Source organism: Vidua chalybeata, chromosome 6 (assembly GCF_026979565.1).
Source record: "Vidua chalybeata isolate OUT-0048 chromosome 6, bVidCha1 merged haplotype, whole genome shotgun sequence".
NCBI classification, from domain to species: Eukaryota; Metazoa; Chordata; class Aves; order Passeriformes; family Viduidae; genus Vidua; species Vidua chalybeata.
The window spans coordinates 51,108,473-51,127,587 of NC_071535.1; the positions used below are offsets into that span (position 1 = coordinate 51,108,473).

At 39.2% G+C, this 19,115-nt stretch overlaps 1 protein-coding gene across 2 annotated transcripts; it reads left to right on the forward strand.

The window, feature by feature from the left end:
* Positions 1-206: 206 nt before the first annotated feature.
* COPB1 (COPI coat complex subunit beta 1) lies at positions 207-18,711 on the forward strand. Of its 2 annotated transcripts, none has more exons than XM_053945479.1 (22): positions 207-293; positions 2,768-2,919; positions 3,596-3,825; positions 4,446-4,615; positions 4,815-4,929; positions 5,476-5,568; positions 6,111-6,248; positions 7,197-7,316; positions 7,751-7,858; positions 7,950-8,096; positions 8,531-8,676; positions 9,650-9,746; positions 10,315-10,475; positions 11,002-11,122; positions 11,476-11,703; positions 11,874-12,053; positions 12,852-12,996; positions 14,435-14,554; positions 14,878-15,023; positions 16,266-16,355; positions 17,094-17,249; positions 18,398-18,711. In XM_053945479.1, exons 2-22 carry the CDS (start codon positions 2,829-2,831, stop codon positions 18,455-18,457), a joined length of 2,862 nt encoding a protein of 953 aa, XP_053801454.1. In that variant the 5' UTR covers positions 207-293; positions 2,768-2,828; the 3' UTR covers positions 18,458-18,711. The 2 variants fall into 2 exon arrangements, with proteins under 2 accessions (XP_053801454.1, XP_053801455.1); XM_053945480.1 differs by lacking the exon at positions 207-293 and adding an exon at positions 360-490.
* The last annotated feature ends 404 nt before the right edge of the window (positions 18,712-19,115 follow it).

The window sequence follows — 19,115 nt, forward strand, 5'->3', positions numbered from 1 at the left end:
CTGTTTCCCGCTGTTTCCCGCTGTTTCCCGTATCCCGAGGGTCCCGGATCCCCCCGCGCGGGAAAACCCCGCCGCCCGCTCGAGTCCGTGACGTCACAGGCGCAGCCCCTCCCGGCGCCGCCCTTTCCTCGCGCGGCGGCGCCGCCCCTTTCGCGCTGGCGGGAGGCGTGTCCCGCCGCGGCCGCCGTACGCGCGATGTGGCCGGGGCGGGCGCGCCTCCACGTCAGCCATCGCCGGAGCGGCAGCGCCGCGGGCTCAGCTCCGCACCGGGACCGGCCCGACCCCACCGTCCAGTACGGAGCCGCACGGCCGGCCCGCGGCGGCCTCGCGGGGCCGGGGGGAAGGGGCGGGCGCCGCTTCTCCGCTGGGCGCCGCAAGGCCCGAGGCCTCAGGGCCCCGCCGGCATCTTCCCGGTGGCTCCCGGCCGGGCCCCGGGGCGCGGGGCGGCTGTGGGAGGGTTTGTGGCGCGGAGAGAGCTGCGGATCTCGGGGTTTGTTCAGGGGAATGGCAGGCGGACGCGGGCATTGAGGGAAGTTTTTCCTCATAGCTTAAAATACCCGGGTTTGGAGTGGAAGTAGGAACTGGGACATTAAGGGAGAAATATCCCTCAGCCGGCTGGAAATTTGTCGGGATTTTTTAGTAAACATTTTGAACACTCTGTGTTATAGTTGTGCGTCAGTAGAGCGGTGCATTCTCAGGGTTTTAGTTCATTAGGTGTCCGCGTTCCTAAGGCTCCCCGGGGATGTAGGTGGCGAACAGGCGTGGCTTTTTGTCTCTCTGGCCTCTGTAAACTCTGCAACTTTCGATTTCCTTGGGTCTCGAGGTCTGGTTGTGGGTGCCCCATCCCTGCAAGTGTTCGAGGCCAGGTTGGATGGGGCTCCGAGCAACCTGGTCTGGTGATGGGCGGGGGCTTGGAATGAATTAATCTTTAAAGTCCCTTCGGACCCCAGCCATTCAGTGACTCACCACAGGTGACAGAGATGTTACTGCTGGAGAGTTAAAGCAGCACCTACGTCTGTGTCCGTGTGGGCTCTCAATTTCTCTGATTTCAAGTCTTTGTGCCTTGCAAGGAGGAAAACTGGGTGGTGGTTCTCCCTGCCAAATCTCCCAGCTCTGTGTTTTAGGAGAGTTTTTTTTCATTGCTGGTTTTCAGTGCCCAAAGTGCACTCATTTATCACACTTCAGAGATATGTTTTACTGTAATTTTGGAAATTTCTGCAGCTGACGTCTTTGCGTGAGTAAAGATACCTGCCCTGCTTTCACAAGGATCTACTTTATGGTCTGTGTGAGTCCTTCTTGTAGGTGAAGGTGCTGGCTGCAGGGCTTTGAGGCAGGAGTTCTGGATAACAGCATAGGAAATGTAAGCAAAAAAGCTGCTGCTGAGGCAAGAAAACAGTTGGGAAAGCCCTCTGAGATGATCAAATCCAACCTTTGATCACCACCTTTGTCAACTGGAGCATGGCCCTAAGTGCCACATCTAGTCATTTCATGAACGAGTGGTTTATGTAAATATTTGTAAGCAACAAGATTGAGGGATCTAGGCCTTAAAATGCAGAATTCATAACAGAAAGAGGAATGTTTCCCTAAAAAATCTGTATTGCAAGTATTTTTTGGGGTGGTTGTTGTGGTGCTGATTGATGTGAGTTGTTTTCTTGTGTGGAGAAAGGGCCAGCAGCCCAGCTCAGCACAAGTTCCCTACTCCCTGTTCAGGGTGACGTTCTCTGGGTGCCCATTTGATGAGAAAGACTCTCAGACTTTGAGACAACCAATATCAGTAAAAGCTGATTTATTTTTGACACAATTTCTGTAGAAAGTACAAAATTGCTCATGTAATAAACAGTAACAGTTTTCTTTGCTGTGGTTTGTATCACAGCATTAGCCAAGCAAGCTCAAGCTTGAGCATTTTTCATTACTTAAGAAATAGAATAAAAAGGTTGATTTGATCCTAAATGTCTATTATATAAAGAATAAACAAACATGAGAATGAGGATTGATACAACAAAAGGGTTGATTTGGTCCTAGATATCTATTACATAAAGAAAAAACAAACCCGAGAATGAGAATTGAGCTTAATAGCAGATTTCATTACCTGGACTGCCAGGCACACAGCAGCTTTGATAGATCTGTAGCCTTCTTGTCCTTTTTCACCATGAAAAGACTTGGTTTCCTCATTAGTGTCTAGTGGAGACAGTAGAGTTGAGCTGATCTGATGATCTCTGGCAGGTAAAATGCTTCTCTCTCCATCACTTAGTCTTCTCTCCCATCCTTGGTTTCTGCTCTCTTGGATCTCGTACTCATCTTCAAAGCTTCCTGCATAGACTGATTCAACTTGTTAATTGAGCCCAGAACTTTATCTTTTCATTTTCTCTTTTTTCTGTCAAGTTTTTCAGCTGATTATGCAGTTTGGGTCATTTACCTGGAGGGGCACTGGAGTGCAGAGAAGGTAGTGGGAATATACAGCTGGGAATGAATCGAGGAGGGAGAAGCTGCTGCATTTATTTGCCTTCAGTCTGTTATCCCTGACTGTGCCCAAAATATTGGAAAGATTTTGTTTTTTTTCTGTTGTCTCTGAAAAATGTTATGCTCTTCATCTTTGTGGTGCTCACAGGAATATTTTAGGGTAACAGCAAGGCAAGAAGGCTTTTGCATGTGCCTTCTCAAGAAACTCAGCAATCCCTTCAAGTCATTAAGTCGGTTATAATAATGCTTTTGTGTTTCTTAATGCAATTTTTTAACTTTGGGATGATTTTGTTTGCTTGGTTTTTAGGTTGTCTGACATTTGTGTGAAAAGAATTCTTCCCTTGAGAGAATTCCTGTAACCAAGAGCCATGACTGCTGCAGAGAATGTGTGTTACACGTTGATCAATGTTCCCATGGATTCAGAGCCACCTTCGGAAATCAGCTTAAAAAATGACCTAGGCAAGTATTGACAGTGTTTGAAGGATACTCCATCTTACCTGTTCTCTCATTGTGCCTTTCCTAGAGTTTTGTTTACATTTGGTAAGCTAAAACAAGTCAGTTTCATGTTTATTTTCTGTTGAGTTCTGGATGATGTATGTTCCTCTGTTTGCTGTGTTTTGAGAAACTTCATGATATTATTTTATGTGCTTTAGTGTACTCCGCAGTGCAAAATCTGAGGTTTTTTTTTTTTTTGAGAGAGAGTTTTAAGTAATGCCTGCTTGGGCTAAGGCAGATTTGAGCAGATTTTTTTTGGAATAAGAAACAAATTGTGCTGTCACTTGTTCAATGCACTGTGGAATGTGCTGGCCAAAACAGCAGTGTTGGTATCTGATATATGTGTGACACTAAGCACATTGTAGTATCCTGGTACAAATTTAAACATTAAAACAGCCTTGGAATTTGAACTCTTTCAATTCCAATGTATTGGTCTTCTGATTATTCCATGAATTCCATGCTTATTTTTAAATATCTCTTGCTTCTTCTTTATCCTTTAATAGAAGTAAAGGTATAGATTTTATTGATATGCTGTATTTCACTCCGTCAGAGGAGTTTGTGTCTTCTGACACTGAGGATCAATATTTCTATTAAAGTAGCTGTGACATGTCAGCCTTCCTCACTTCATTTCCCCCTACAGAAAAAGGAGATGTCAAGTTGAAGACAGAGGCCTTGAAGAAAGTAATCATTATGATTCTGAATGGTGAGAAACTGCCTGGGCTCCTGATGACCATCATACGTTTTGTACTGCCTCTCCAAGACCATACCATCAAAAAGCTGCTGCTCGTCTTTTGGGAGATCGTGCCAAAGACCACTCCAGATGGCAGGCTCCTGCAGGAAATGATCCTCGTGTGTGATGCATACAGAAAGGTAGCCTCTTGTTTATTTCATTGGTTATGTTCCTCTGCTGGATCTTTGTAGAAGGGGTAGCATTTTGTGTTACTGAATAAATAGAAACATTGTTTATGCTCAGCATTTCCTTCCTGTCAGTTGTGTCTCAGTGCTTCAGAGCTGGTAACTGCAAATAAGCAGCAGACCTACTACCAAGGAGTTTTGTATTCTTTTACTGGTACAACTTAAAAAAAAGTTAGTGCTCTGTTTCCTTGTCTGTGAACATTAAAGGTGAGGGGTAACATGGTTACCATCTTCCAAGCATCTTGGGACAAGCCGTGGGTCATAAAAGTACGCCATCGTGGTATATTTGGGAAACACCTTAAAGATATTAAGGAGCTTCAACTTTGGGAATGGGTTGGAAAAATATAATCCAGAAAAAAAATCCTACAGGCTTTCTAAGTTTTATTGCACATAAATACATATTTTTAAATATTCTGGGACAGGAGTGCTTTAGGAAAGCATTTCTTGAGAAAACAGTGAGGTGTTGTTGGGGATGTTGGGAACTTGTACCATGGGAGAGCTGAGCATGGGAGAAGGTGGTAAGTGCATTCATCTGGAGAGTCTGGCATTTCAGATATCTTTCCTGTTTCTTTTAGGATCTCCAGCACCCAAATGAGTTTATCCGAGGCTCCACTCTGCGCTTTCTCTGCAAGCTGAAGGAAGCAGAGCTGCTGGAGCCCTTGATGCCGGCCATCCGCGCGTGCCTGGAGCACCGGCACAGCTACGTGCGCCGGAACGCCGTGCTGGCCATTTACACCATCTACAGGTACGTGCACAAACAGGGCACAGTCCTGCATGCATAACACCAGCACTGCCCTTAGGTTTTGAGAACTCAAATATTTATCACTCCCTAGTGTGGTGTTAGGAATTTTTAGGTTTGTTTGCCTTTTCTCTTCTATTTAATGGGCATCCTTGGGTTCTGCTCTGTGCCAGTAGCTCTTAATTATGTTTATTTTCTTGTAAAGGAACTTTGAACATCTTATACCTGATGCTCCTGAACTGATCCATGATTTCTTGGTGAATGAGAAAGATGCAAGCTGCAAAAGAAACGCATTTATGATGCTGATTCATGCAGATCAGGTAAGGATACCTGCCCTCAAAGTCATTTGGTTTAATAATTGTAAATATGCTGGGTAACTAGCCAGTAGTTTGTTGGTAGTATAAACTACTTGTATTCATAAAAAACCCCATGTATGATAGTGTTAATGCTTTTGTGGGATATTTGGTACTGATAATGTAGGTCTTTAGTGCTCTCTTTATTTTAAAGGAGAACTACTCTATATGATGAAGGTGCTGAAAAATGTGAGCATAACCACACTGAGAAGCACTCCATTATCTGCTGTTCTAAAGCTTTTGTAGCTGCATGGCAGTTTCTGTTTAATGTTTTGGATTACTTGTTCTACAAGCAATTGCCTTTTGTTCCTAACTACCATGAGTTTGTTTCTCTTTTTGCCCTCTATAGACAGGATGGATTATTTTTCTGTTTAGGTCTACAGTGTTTTCCTAAATGGGTGAAGCATTGTATAAAGGCTGTTTGGTATTTTGATTTTTAGAATGGGTTTTGATTTAAAATTCAACTGAGTGAGAAAATGCTGAATAACATAAAATATTTTATCTTCTGTGTAGGATCGAGCTTTGGATTATTTGAGTACCTGTATTGACCAAGTGCAGACCTTTGGTGACATACTGCAGTTGGTTATTGTAGAACTAATTTACAAGGTAAAAGGGAAATCTTGTGGCACATTTAAGATAAATGCACATGTTAATTTACAGAATTATATTAGACTGTTTTTTAAAAAGGATAGAATGTTGCTGGAAAGGGGATTTAGCTGGCTTCTTGTCCATGTCAGGAATATGTCATTGCTTAATAGTGCTGAATAAGATTTGTCTCTTGAAATGATAAACATCTCAAGTGTGCACTGTACAGAGCAATAAGTCTCACCAGATTTGCTGTAGTGGGGACAATATTATCAGAGTGGTCTTTGTGGGCATGAGCAGGGCATCTCTTACAGAAGCTGTTAGAGGCTCTGCCCTTCCTTTTGGGAGATTTTAAGACTGTGTAGCATTGCTCAGAGTTGTTGAGAACAGCTTTTGAAGAGCTTTTACAATTAGATTTTTACAGCCACGAATGACACTTCCTGTCACCAGAAAAGGTTGTCTCCTTTTGGTTAATTTTCTCCTCTCTGTAAGATAGTGGAGCAGGTGAGCTGTAGGATTCTTCTTTTCTTTTTGTGCCAACTGTGGATTATTCTTTTATCGAGGTCTGTCACGCGAATCCATCGGAGAGAGCTCGGTTCATTCGCTGCATCTACAACCTGCTGCAGTCCTCGAGTCCTGCAGTGAAGTATGAGGCTGCAGGTACTCTGGTTACACTCTCCAGTGCACCCACAGCAATCAAGGTATGAAAGTGATGATTTCAGCTCTTCAATAGCTTCTAGTGCGCTGAAGTGAGCACTGTGTGCTGCGTGTTGATACTTAGGAGGGAAGGTTTTAGTAACACTTCTCATGTGAAACACTGTCTTAAAGTATCTCTTAGAACTGGTTACAAAAAAAGACTGAGCAGACCTGGAGCTAGTGGATTTCATATCACTTTGGTAGGGGACAAGCTTGAATACTGTGCAGACTGTTGGACTAACCTATGGTCTACTTGACCTAGTTAGCAAAGCAGACTACAGCTGAAGGTTTCAGAGATTGGATGAAAATTTTTGCTCATGAATGACTCATTTCAGACCAGGGTAGAAGCATAAAGCAGTGAAGATTTGTGTTGATTACTGATTGACTTGGGATTCTTAGTTTTATATTTCTATAGCTGATTATTGAGGATCACTTTGAAATTTTGAATTTGTATGGAAATTTAAAAGATAGGTTATACATAGATTTAGAGCATTGTAAATAGTAGTTTCCAAAGGTCAGGACGGAGTATGAATTCTAGCATTCTTGGTTTGCCATGCTCATTTTTGTTAAGTAGACACACTGTAAATAGAAGCTGTCATTAAAACCTAATCTAGGTAGGCTAACACTGCCAACTCTTGTAAGTTGGTTTTCATGCCCTGTCACATATTTCACAGCTGACCCAAAACATGTTAGATAACCTATCTTATATCTTTCGTTGAATTTGAAGTCAAATCTGTGTACTGTAAGTTGATGCCATTGTGAGCCTTCACGTATGATTTTTATAACATGGTGGACAAAAAATTTTAAAGTCTGTTTATCAGGTTAATTTCTGTGCCAACTCTGACTAGCTGCTTTAATAATAAAATAATAGGAGTCTTTTCCTCAATTTCAGAAGTTTTCCAGTTTATCCTATTTATGACTAAAAAAACGAGTTTTGATTCTTTTAATTTTAGGCTGCTGCCCAATGCTACATAGATTTGATTATTAAAGAAAGTGATAATAATGTGAAACTGATTGTTTTGGATCGGTTGATTGAGCTGAAGGAGCATCCCTCCCACGAACGAGTGTTGCAGGTATGTGGGCTGTCTCTTTTCCTGTAAGCTTTTGGAAGGAAAAGCCTTAAATAACAAAGCTCCCAGCTTTTTGCAGTGTATGGAGAGAAGAACTTCTGAAGTTTCAATTTCCTGTTATGTTTTTGGTAAAAACATATTGGATTGACTTCTGTGTTTATGACTTGGCTGCTTTTATTGTCTGCATGAGAATTAACAATGACAAATGCTTTCCTGGTTGTAAGGTTTAATGGTGTAGCTGCACAGGAGACTTCTATGTAAATGTAGAATGTATCAAGTGAACACTGAGAAGTTTTAATGCCTGTTGCTTGCTTGTCAGTAGATCATATATTATGTATCCAGAAAGGCTTTGAAAATCATTGAGGACTGAAAATCAGAATTGTATGAAAAGGAAGTAATTTAAAATGGCAAAATACTTTACTTTGTTATTGTTTCAGGATCTAGTTATGGACATCCTCAGAGTGTTGAGCACCCCGGATCTAGAAGTACGCAAAAAAACCCTTCAGCTGGCTCTGGATCTTGTGTCTTCAAGAAATGTGGAGGAGGTAAATTATATGTGCTTTTGATTCATTACAGTATTTTCTTTCTTTTGAAAAATGTCATTTAAAAAAAAAATTGATTTGATCTTCTTTGCAGCTTGTGATTGTTCTGAAGAAGGAAGTGATTAAAACTAATAATGTGACAGAGCATGAAGATACAGACAAGTACAGACAGCTCCTGGTTCGGACCCTGCATTCCTGTAGTGTTCGCTTCCCAGACATGGCTGCAAATGTTATTCCAGTGGTATGCAAATATTTCATTATATTCTCATTACATGTGTTACACCTATACGCAGCACATGCAGAATTGCTGAAGCTCAGGTGTTCCTAATAGTGGCCTCATAATGAACCTCACAAGAACCAATGCTGATTTTAATTCTTAAAGAAACATAGGACTTTTGATGCTGTAATTATTTGTCTTCTGAGACTATTAATGTATTTTTGAAGAACACGAGCTGAAGAGAACCTTTAAAAGTGCAATAATTTGTATCACTAGAAAAACAGTTTGGAAATGTTACAATTGCTACTTGTTTGGAATGTACTTAAGATAGTTTGACTTCAGGTTTTTTTCACTGGAGATATATAAGGAGTTTTATTTTTCTGAACATAGAAGGGAAGTATTATTGTACAAACTTCTCTGTGCTGCTGTTTGTGCTGATGTTCAATCTTTCGTGGCAGCTGATGGAGTTCCTTAGTGATAACAACGAAGCGGCAGCCGCCGATGTCCTGGAGTTTGTGCGGGAAGCGATCCAGAGATTTGAAAACCTCAGACCTCTTATTGTTGAGAAGATGCTTGAAGTCTTTCATGCTATTAAATCTGTCAAGTGAGTCCAGAATCTGACGGACTTGGGAGCACCTCACTTGCATTGAATGTATATTGTCATTAAATATGTACCGAAATCCACATTACCTACACAGACTGACTCTGAGCTGAGATATTTTAAGTAGAGGATTTCTATGTACAGCTTTCTCCTTGCCTGCTTGTGCAAGAGATAAATTGGGTGTTTGTTGCATTGAATAGACGAAATAAGTTCAATTTTAATTTCTGTAATGCACTTGATAATTGTAATTCCACTTGCTAGAAAATATTGTTGTTGATGAAGGCCAAACATAAAGTAATACATTTATTAAAACAGAATTCCTAAGGAATTTGCACTTGTAGGCAAGTGGAAATACTGTACATTTATTAGAAAACAAACTATAGAGCTATTTTAGTACCTTTTAGGGCTCTAAAAACCTTGCTTGCTAATGGATATGTAAAGGTTAAGTCATATGAGAACTTCTCTGTATCAGAAGAGCATTCTGTCATTCTCCTAATACACAGAAAACTCTGAATCCCATCTCCATTGTAATCTCATTAAGTGGGGGCAAAAAATCCCTCCGAAGCTTTGCTATTCTTTTCCTAATCTTCATTCTTGTTCTGTTTTTTCATTTTCTCCTGCATAATGGAAAAATTAGTTTGTCTCAGTTAAATGGAGAATTTAGAGCTGACTTTATTTACATGCAGTGGAGTATTTCATTATGATCACAATGAAATTTAATTTTATGTATGTTAGGTTTAACACAGATGGAAATAAATATGTAGCAGAGAATATATCTAATTTGATGTATTTTGATGTACTTGTTCATGAGTTTACTGAGGCTTAAAGGATAATTGCTTTTGATTTAACCTACTTTTGTCAGTTGTGTCCTTTTGAATTTGTCAAGACTGGCCTTTATTACCTGATAAATCACTTTTCTTAGTGCCAGTTTGAGCATGTCACGAAAGCATGATTTAAATTACTGTTCTTGTCTTAGGATTTATCGAGGAGCATTATGGATCCTTGGAGAATATTGCAGCACAAAGGAGGATATACAAAGTGTAATGACAGAGGTTCGCAGATCACTAGGAGAGGTGTGTATGTTTTGGGTTTTTTCCTGCCATTGTGCAGTGGGTTTTCTAAGAAAAGGTATTTTGGAAAGATCAATTAAGATGCAACGGTGTTTTGGGGACTTATGATGTGTAATGGCATTTGCACAGGAAATCTTAAGTAAAAAGCAGTCAGGGTTTTGCATTCATTACTCATTTTATTCAAGTAGAATACTTGAGCTGAGAATAAGTGATATCTGTTAAGAGAAGAGTTGGGAAATTCCTTATTTCAGAAAATTATGGCAGCTTTAAGATATGATTTAATGATATCCAGTAGCAAAGAAAAGGTGCTTTAAATCTGGGTTGTTCTGAGAGAAAGATTTCTCTGACGAAATCTAATTCATCAATGGGAGCTTTATTGCATGTGTGGGAAGCTTCTGTATGTATTTCAATATCTGCTTATTTTCTCAAATTCTCCCCAAACCAATGCACTGTAGCTGACCTTTGGCTTATAAAAACTTGAGTAATGCAGATAATTTTTATTAAAACCTTCTGCAGAACAAAACAGTATCTTTTATTTTAATTGTAACCGTTGCTTCCTGCTCATTTCTAGATCCCAATAGTAGAATCTGAAATCAAGAAAGAAGCTGGTGAGCTCAAACCTGAAGAAGAAGTGTCTGTGGGTCCAGCCCAAAAATTAGTGACAGAGATGGGCACTTATGCAACACAAAGTGCTCTTAGCAGTTCCCGACCTGCCAAAAAGGAAGAAGACAGGTATTTGTGATTTCCTACTTGGCCAGGAATGACTTGGTTAATTTTTATCTTTGTTTATTTGAGTGGTGTTATCTGTCATACAGAGTTCAGTGGTTGAGGGAATTTCCTGTTTTAAGGTATTATCCCAACTAGATAGTATAGGAAGTTGCCTTATTGCTTAGGATTTGTAATCAAAGCCTGCTGTATAATTAAGTGCTTTATTAATTACAATATCTTAAATTCTAGTTGATTTATTTATATATAAAGCTCTCTCACAGTTTTAGTTGGATGCAGAGATTAAAATATTTTCTTCCCTTTATATCACCTTGCATTCCTACACCTCTCTCTCCCTAGTCCATGTGGAAATGACTGTGTGATTTGTGGAAATCTCTGTATCTAGAAAATTACTTTGAGAAGGAAAAACCCCAGCCTTGTGAGGAGTTTCAAACTAGTTTTGCTTATACAGTGTGAAAGTTAAGGTATCAAGAAAAATAGGCTGAAGATTGTCATCCAGAAGTAGTTTTCTGAAGATCATTTGTCTTTGCAGACCTCCCTTACGAGGATTCCTGCTGGATGGAGATTTCTTTGTTGCAGCTTCCCTCGCTACAACTTTAACCAAGATTGCTTTACGTTATGTGTCCCTAGTTCAGGAAAAGAAGAAGCAAAACGTGAGTCATCTTCTGTGTTTTCACATTTAAGGAAGAGCTGTTTTTTGCCACTTTTCTTTTACAAAGATGCAAATTGGGTTAAGTTCAAAGTGAAGTGTCAGTTATGTGATTGGATAATAATGATAGTTTAGATCACAAACAGGACCTGCTGCTTTCCAGCCATTCTATCTAGACAGTCTCTAAATCATTCTGCTTGGTTTCAGATAGCGAGACTAAAAAACTAAGTAATCTGTTCAGAGATGTTATTATTTGATTAATATACACCTTTTCCTAAATAAGTCAGAAGTCAACATTTCTGTAAAGCTGTGGAAATTGCAATAACCTTCTTCCATTCTCTTTGTGCTCCTTCTCAGTCCTTTAATGCTGAAGCTATGCTGCTGATGGCCACTATTCTCCACTTGGGAAAGTCTTCTCTTCCCAAGAAGCCAATTACAGATGATGATGTGGATCGCATTTCATTGTGTCTGAAAGTGTTGTCAGAATGTTCTCCTCTCATGAATGACATTTTCAACAAAGAATGCAGGCAGTCCCTCTCTCACATGCTGTCAGCCAAGCTAGAAGAGGAGAAGCTTTCCCAGAAGGTGAGCTGTTATAAGTGTGTAACCATAAACACTTGGAGTTTTTACAGGTGTTCACATCCAAGCTGGTCCTAGAAATGTCATCATTTGACTTTGTCAGCCATTATTTGACTGGATTTCTGTGCTAAGGAATGGAATTCACTGTGAATTCTTGAATTATTCTCTTCCTGCAGAAAGAATCTGAGAAGAGGAATGTGACAATTCAGCCAGATGATCCCATTTCCTTCATGCAGCTTACTGCTAAAAATGAAATGAGCTCAAAAGAAGACCAGTTCCAGCTTAGCCTTCTTGCAGCAATGGGAAACACACAGAGGAAAGAGGCTGCTGATCCTCTTGCTTCCAAACTTAATAAGGTAGTGGGAAATCAGTGGTTTATAAATGGGATCACTTTGGGAGCTGCAGACTGGAACTGATGAACCAGACTATGCTGCTTGATTAGGAAGATCCAGTTATATCCTGGTTGGGATCAGGAGAAAGAAAAGCACTTGTGCTTATAGTTGTTACCTTCTCAAATGGGAAGAGGAAGAACAAGAAGGACATTTGGATAGTGCTGAGCTGGTGGAATGTGGAGAAGAAATTAGGATTTGCTGCTTTGAAATCCCAATAAAGTTCACAGGGAAGTGAGCAAGGATGCCAGAAGTGATTAAAATCCTCTTACTTTGGCTGCTGTATCCTATGGCCAAGTGCAATGCATCCTTATTTCACTCTTTATGCCTTTTTTTCTGTAGATTAGCAGAACCTGCTGAGGAGGTGTAAAGAGAAGAAATCACTTGAGTAATTCATTAGTTAAGAGTTAAACCCCCAGACTTTGAAAGAATGGATGGATTCTTTTTGATGTTTAAAATTACCTTTTCATTTTAAGTCAACATTTCTTTGTCCTGCTGATCATCTTAAGAATAAATGGCATTACAATTCATATTTTAGGAACTTAATAGTTCAGAATTCATTTCATCTGGAGAGGGTTTATATGTGTATGTAGACACATAGTGTGTATGCAGGGCGACATGTGAAGGAAGGCTTCTTGTTTTGGAGACCCGTATTAAAGAATAATCAACTTAAGTGTACTTTATTCTTATTTTTTGTCATTGTTTGAATGATTCTGTGTTTTGAACTGGTTTATGAGAAGGTGAATCCCTTGGCTTGTGTCGCAGGTCACTCAGCTGACAGGTTTCTCAGACCCTGTGTATGCAGAAGCCTATGTCCATGTCAATCAGTATGACATTGTGCTGGATGTGCTCGTGGTCAACCAGACCAGTGACACCCTGCAGAACTGCACCCTGGAGCTGGCCACGCTGGGTAAGGAGGCACTGCTGCAACAAAGCAGCTCTGAGCTTTTGGGAATTGGGCATTACTCTGCTGTAAGGAATTCCTGAAACACTTCACAGTGATGCCAGTTACTCACCACTTTGAATGCCTTTAAAAATATACTGTTTTAAATATTTGGTGGAAGTTTGTATGTACTGACACTGACAATGCAATCTGATGATATAAACCACAGTCTGATTTTATCACTAAGAATATAGTGTTCCATTTCCTCTTCTCCTTTTAGATATAGACAGATTTTTTGATGTACTTATTTTTCATTGTGCTGCTATCATAGATAGGAAAATAAAAATAGGTCAAAATCCCAACTGGAATGGAGCAGAAAGCCATCGGCTCTAGGTGTTTTTTGCACTCAGCCTGAAGTACTTAAATACTGCATTTACTCAACTGAAACCATTCCCTGTACCAACAGCTGTACCAGAGTCTTGCTTGGACAGTACTGAGGCTTCATTAACTTCTCTTAGAGGAGTCACTGGAGCAGATAATTCAAGAACAGTAACCAGTTTCCTATTAGTTGTCCTCTGCTTTGGCAATCAGGAGCTGAAAATATATTTACAATATGCTAGAAGAACTCATGTTATGTACTTTTCACTATTGTAAATATGACTGGAGGGACATAACCTTTCTCCTGAAATTTTGTAAATCATTTGATGAGACTAATGATGGATATAAATCAAATGGATGCATTATTTAATAAGTTGTATTTTTCTATTTGTCAGCTCAGTAAAGTGGAATTCTGTATTTCCCAGCTGATGTGCTGCAAAAGCTGACTTGAGGCATCACTCCCATGTGGAGCTCGTGCTGTTCATGCTGTGTTCTCAAATTGCAGTTGAATAGAACTAAGGAGTTTTTCCAGTTGCTTGCTGAAGGATTAGTAAAAATGCATCCCTTAGTGTTTCCTTGGAGCAATTATATTCAGAATCAAGGGGATATTTTTGACCTGTTTATAAATAGCTTAGTGCCTGTAGTGCTGGACATTGTACTTTGGGTTTGAGGCACTTGACTATAGGGTTAGGCCTTATGATATACAAGGGACAATTAACCATTTCCTTGTTAAATAATGAATACTAAACTCCATCCAAAGCCCATTTAATTCTGTATTTGCATTTGTTTTCAGTGGGGTTTGGGTGAACACAGCAGTATTTTAACTGAAATTTCTATGTAATATAATTTATCTTGCAATTAGGAAACTATAAAAAAAAAAAAAAAGAACAACCAATTCCAAATCAACTAATATGGTGTTGTTTAGTGGTGCTATGGTGGTGGTTTAGTGGTGTTATGGTGGTGTTTAGTGCAGCTCTATAGATGCAAAAATTGGATGACAAGAAAATAAAAAGCTGTTGTTCCAAAAGCTAAGTTCATTGTATACTGCTAGTGTTTCCTGATTTCATCTCCCAATTTCTTTACACAGGTGACTTGAAACTTGTGGAAAAACCATCTCCTCTGACACTTGCTCCACATGATTTTGCAAACATTAAAGCTAATGTCAAAGTCGCTTCAACAGAAAATGGAATAATTTTTGGTAATGTTGGTAAGTAAACAATTTCAGTGTGCAAAATTAACATGAATGTGTTGCATTTTTAACTGCTTAATGAGCTCAAAAAGAAGTAAAACCCCTCATATTGGGAGAAGAAATTAAATTACAATGTAAGAATATTTTGTGATTATTTAAAAAAAAATTATATCACTGTTACTTAAAACCATCCCAGAATGTGCTACTTTTAGGATGATTGTCAGCATGAGATTGAGCAAGGGTTGACTATTGTTAATTGGCAGATGGTAACTCAGCACCCTTATTAAGTGCAAATTCACTTTTTGGAACATTCAGAAATGGTTTTGTGTGTTCTCTTGCAGTGTATGATGTCTCTGGAGCAGCCAGCGACAGAAACTGTGTGGTTCTCAGTGATATTCACATTGACATCATGGATTATATCCAGCCTGCTTCCTGTACAGATGCTGAGTTCAGACAGATGTGGGCAGAATTTGAATGGGAAAACAAAGTTAGTTTTTGGGGGTTTTTTGTATGTTACTTTGTTGATGAGATACAATTCTGTCTCTTGTTCTACAGCAGCTCATTACAGCAGCATTATCTATTGCCATATAAACCTCATTCAACATCCTCATTGGATGTTTGCCTCAAGTAGCTTATTCTCTTACAGCTATCTTACCAGTTTCACAAGCTTAGCAATGCAATAACTGGGTTTTTGGCTTGCAAAAGAGGTGGTGTGCATTGAGCTTTACCTCCTGTTTGGAAGCTGTCCAAGCTGACTGGTGGTTGCTGTGTATTTTGGCTCAAAGGTGAGATGGGAACAAGTGTAAGTTTATGCTGAGGCTGCAGAATTACTCGTGCTGCTCAGCCTCTCCAATTCTTAATCACGTTGTCTTGTCGGTTGCAAGGGACCTCTTAAAGGTTGTTTAGTCCAGCCCCCTGTCAGGGGGACAGGAACATCTTTCTTTCACCTTGCTACTTTGCAGTACAGCTGTATCATAAAGTCCTGGGTGCTGTGTAAGACCAGCAAGACAGTGGGTACCCTTCACAGTAACTGAGGGTGCCCAAACCTAAAAAAATGATTTAAAGGAGATAATATAAGAATGGAGTAGAAACCTTAAACCAGAGTGGGAGATATTTTTCATGAACTGTAGCCTTGTGTGGTACATAGGTGTGCCTACTTGAGACTAGGTTTAAATATCTCAGGGGGAGCTTGTGCACAATATATTGTAATACATGATATATGAAGCCTTAGTAATTGGTAAACTCCTCCTAAGAGATATGTTAAAAAACAATTTAAGCAAGGCACATAATATGCAATATGATAAAGCCAAGGCAGCCCAGAGAGCTTTGTTGCTAGAAGGGGAAGATGAAAGGAGTATTTATCACTAGTTAAAAGCAAACTTTGGACTAGGTATTGCTTTTCCTTGTTCTGACAATGTGTAAACTGTATTCAGACAAGGAGTCCACTGTTTGCTGTAGAGAATCTAGATGTTCCACAGAGTATCATATTCACCCATTAGATTTTAGAAACCATGGTAAAAACATTAAATTCTCTATCTTAACAAGTGGAGGACAGGAAGGGAAGACTTCCTGTGATGCCACCACATAGTGGGAAGTGCATGCAGCTTACTGAGTGTGCTGTTCCTCAAGGAGGAATGTGGAAGTGATCTCCTTTATAGAGCCCTGAAGAGATTTCAGAAATCCCTGAGGTGCTAATTAAAGTAATTGCTTTTTTTTTCCCTTCTTGAAGGTAACAGTGAATACAAATATCGTTGATTTAAATGAATACTTACAGCACATACTGAAGTCAACCAATATGAAATGCCTGACTCCTGAGAAGGTGAGTTATTTCTTGGAGAGTTTTCAATACCTTTTTTAGTCCCTGTGCTTTATTATTTAATTTGTTCAACATTTGTTATTAATATTCTTAAAAATGCCTGCTTACGAAATGAAGTAGTACATATACATCAAAGTTTTTACTCTGAAATTAGTAAAAGCTGATAAATGTTACCAAAATTCTCTGTTGTCCCAAGCTGGAAAATCTGAATGTCCATTTTGATTCATAGTAGCTAAGCTGTAGCATAGACTTGATGGGACCATCTGTTTGCATAAAGGGTTTTTTTTAGTAGCTTCATATTTCTTCCTTCTCTGACAAAAATTACCTTTCTTTTGCCAGTTTAGCCTTTTTGTTGTAAAGCAAAATAAATATATAGAATAGCTACTTGCTGTTAAGATATAGCATGTATGATAGCTCTTAGTTATTACATGTATAGTAACCAAACTTAAGAATAGTAGCTATTTAGCTTCTTTGCCATTTTGCTGTTGGTTAAAACAAACCACAAAATGCCCTTCTGCCTTGTCTTGATGAATTCTATAGACTGCATAATTCCCAATATGAATTCTAGAAAAAGGCCTCAACTGTTTTCCAGTGCTTGATTCCCACATGTTACAAAACATTGCTCGTGAAGAAAGAAGTGTAAACATAATACATTGATAACTGCCTAGAGAACTTGGGGTGAACTAAACTGTATTTAGAGGATTTTGGTCTTTTTTAAGAGTTCCCATGTGCTTTCTGTAGGCCCTTTCAGGCTATTGTGGCTTTATGGCAGCCAATCTTTACGCCCGTTCCATATTCGGAGAAGACGCCCTGGCCAATGTGAGCATTGAAAAGCCGATTCACCTGGGGCCAGAGGCGCCTGTCACAGGCCACATACGGATCCGGGCCAAGAGTCAGGTAACGGGGATTGCCATCCTCACCCTTGTTAGGACAATGTACTGAGCACTCCTAAAAATGTACAGATTTTTGACAGTCTTTTCTCTGGTGTGTTGTCATAAAATTTGTGTCAAGATTTGTGTCAAGATTTCCCAATTTTGTCCATAGTGCTGCAAAGAGGATGTTATATTTTATTTGCTTTTAAATAAAGAGCAAATATGCCCCAGTGTTACATGATGTTTTTCTTACCAAGTTGCACATTTCAGTGTCACACAACAAGGAAATTTTATGCATGTAATTGCTATTCACTGATTCTTTTTAAAAACAACAAAATAAAACCTCAGGGTTTTTAGTAGGAGTATTCTCTATAGATATATGTGTCTGCTTTGGATTTTAGAGTTTCTACCTCCTGGCTAAAAAAAAAAAGACCGGGATTTGGAATAAATCAAAAACACCAGTGTACAATAGAAATACTTTAAACAGTGTAAAATAAAGGAGTACCTGAGAGTTTTCATATTCAAAGAAAACATTTCATTTATGTGATGTTACTATAAAGATTTTGGACTGGTTTAAATTAAAGTTTCTGATGTGTTATAGTGCTATTTTTACATAAAACTGCGTTCAATTACATATGCCAGCATGGTTTCATCTTGAAATCACTGTGCTATTGAATATGTGGATTTATTCATGCAGTCTCTTTTGATGTTTCTTCAGTTTCTGTGCAATATTAATCTGGCTCTGAGATTAAATTCTTTTCCATAGCTGTGGTGGACTGAGTGTGCTGGTATCAGCACTGGGACTTTCGACGGTTACATTTCACTAACTGGACAGGCAGTTGTAACTTCTCCCCTGGCAGTCCTCTTTCAATTGGTGGGAGGTCAAAAGGTTAAAATAGGTTTTATTCTTCTGTTTTTCATGTTGACAACACATGTAACAGTTGCCAGCTCAATTAAGTTTCATTGTCTCAATAATATATGTAGACCTAACCTTTACCTAGTGATAAGGAAGTGAGCACTATGAAATGTACAAAGATGTGAACAGCTAGAAATTTCCATGCCACTGACTCAATAGATTTCTATATATGGAACTTCCATTTTAATATAGATGAGATAAAGTTATTTTCAAGTGAAGTATTTGTGTCATGATTGTTGTCTTCCTTTTCCTTACAGGGAATGGCCCTGAGCCTTGGAGATAAGATCAATCTGTCTCAGAAGAAGACAAGTTTATAAATTTTACCTTACGTCTTTTCAGGTCTTTTACAGTTTAACCTTAGGTATGTGGCTTTTGGGATCCAGAACATCTTATATTCTTCAGTGTTCTGTAATTGTAGAAGCCAAGCTTTTGAGCTGAAAGCATTCCAGCAGATAATTTATAGGTTCTCCATGATTGATATTGAACAAATTTTCTTTGTCCTGGAAGTCATGTTTTCTTTGCCTCTAATATATACTGATGCTCACAGTACAATAAACAAGTTATACCAGTACTGTTTTGTCTGTAAATTATAATCTCTGTAATATCTGATCAGTATTGAATATCTGTCCAGGGATACTTTGATGCTCTGAGAAAGTGAGAGTCTGCAATAGCTTAAGTGTTTACAATAATGATTAGGCCTGAATATGTGAATGCGTAATCATAGTTCTTAAAATACTCTGGTATACCTAGGAGAATATAAATTTGCCAGCTAAATGAAAGGCTGTATATTCTAGATGGCAATGTAATAACTTGGCACAGGCAAGCTTGTAGTATCAAAAAAGAGACTGGCAAAATTCAGCCCTTTCCCGCAAGTTGTAGAACCTTAAACTTTGTTTCTGAAGTGCTTTCCTAACAGTGTTATCCTGAGTAACATAGCACTGCTGGTGGTGTTCTTATTTTTCAGTTACTGTGGAA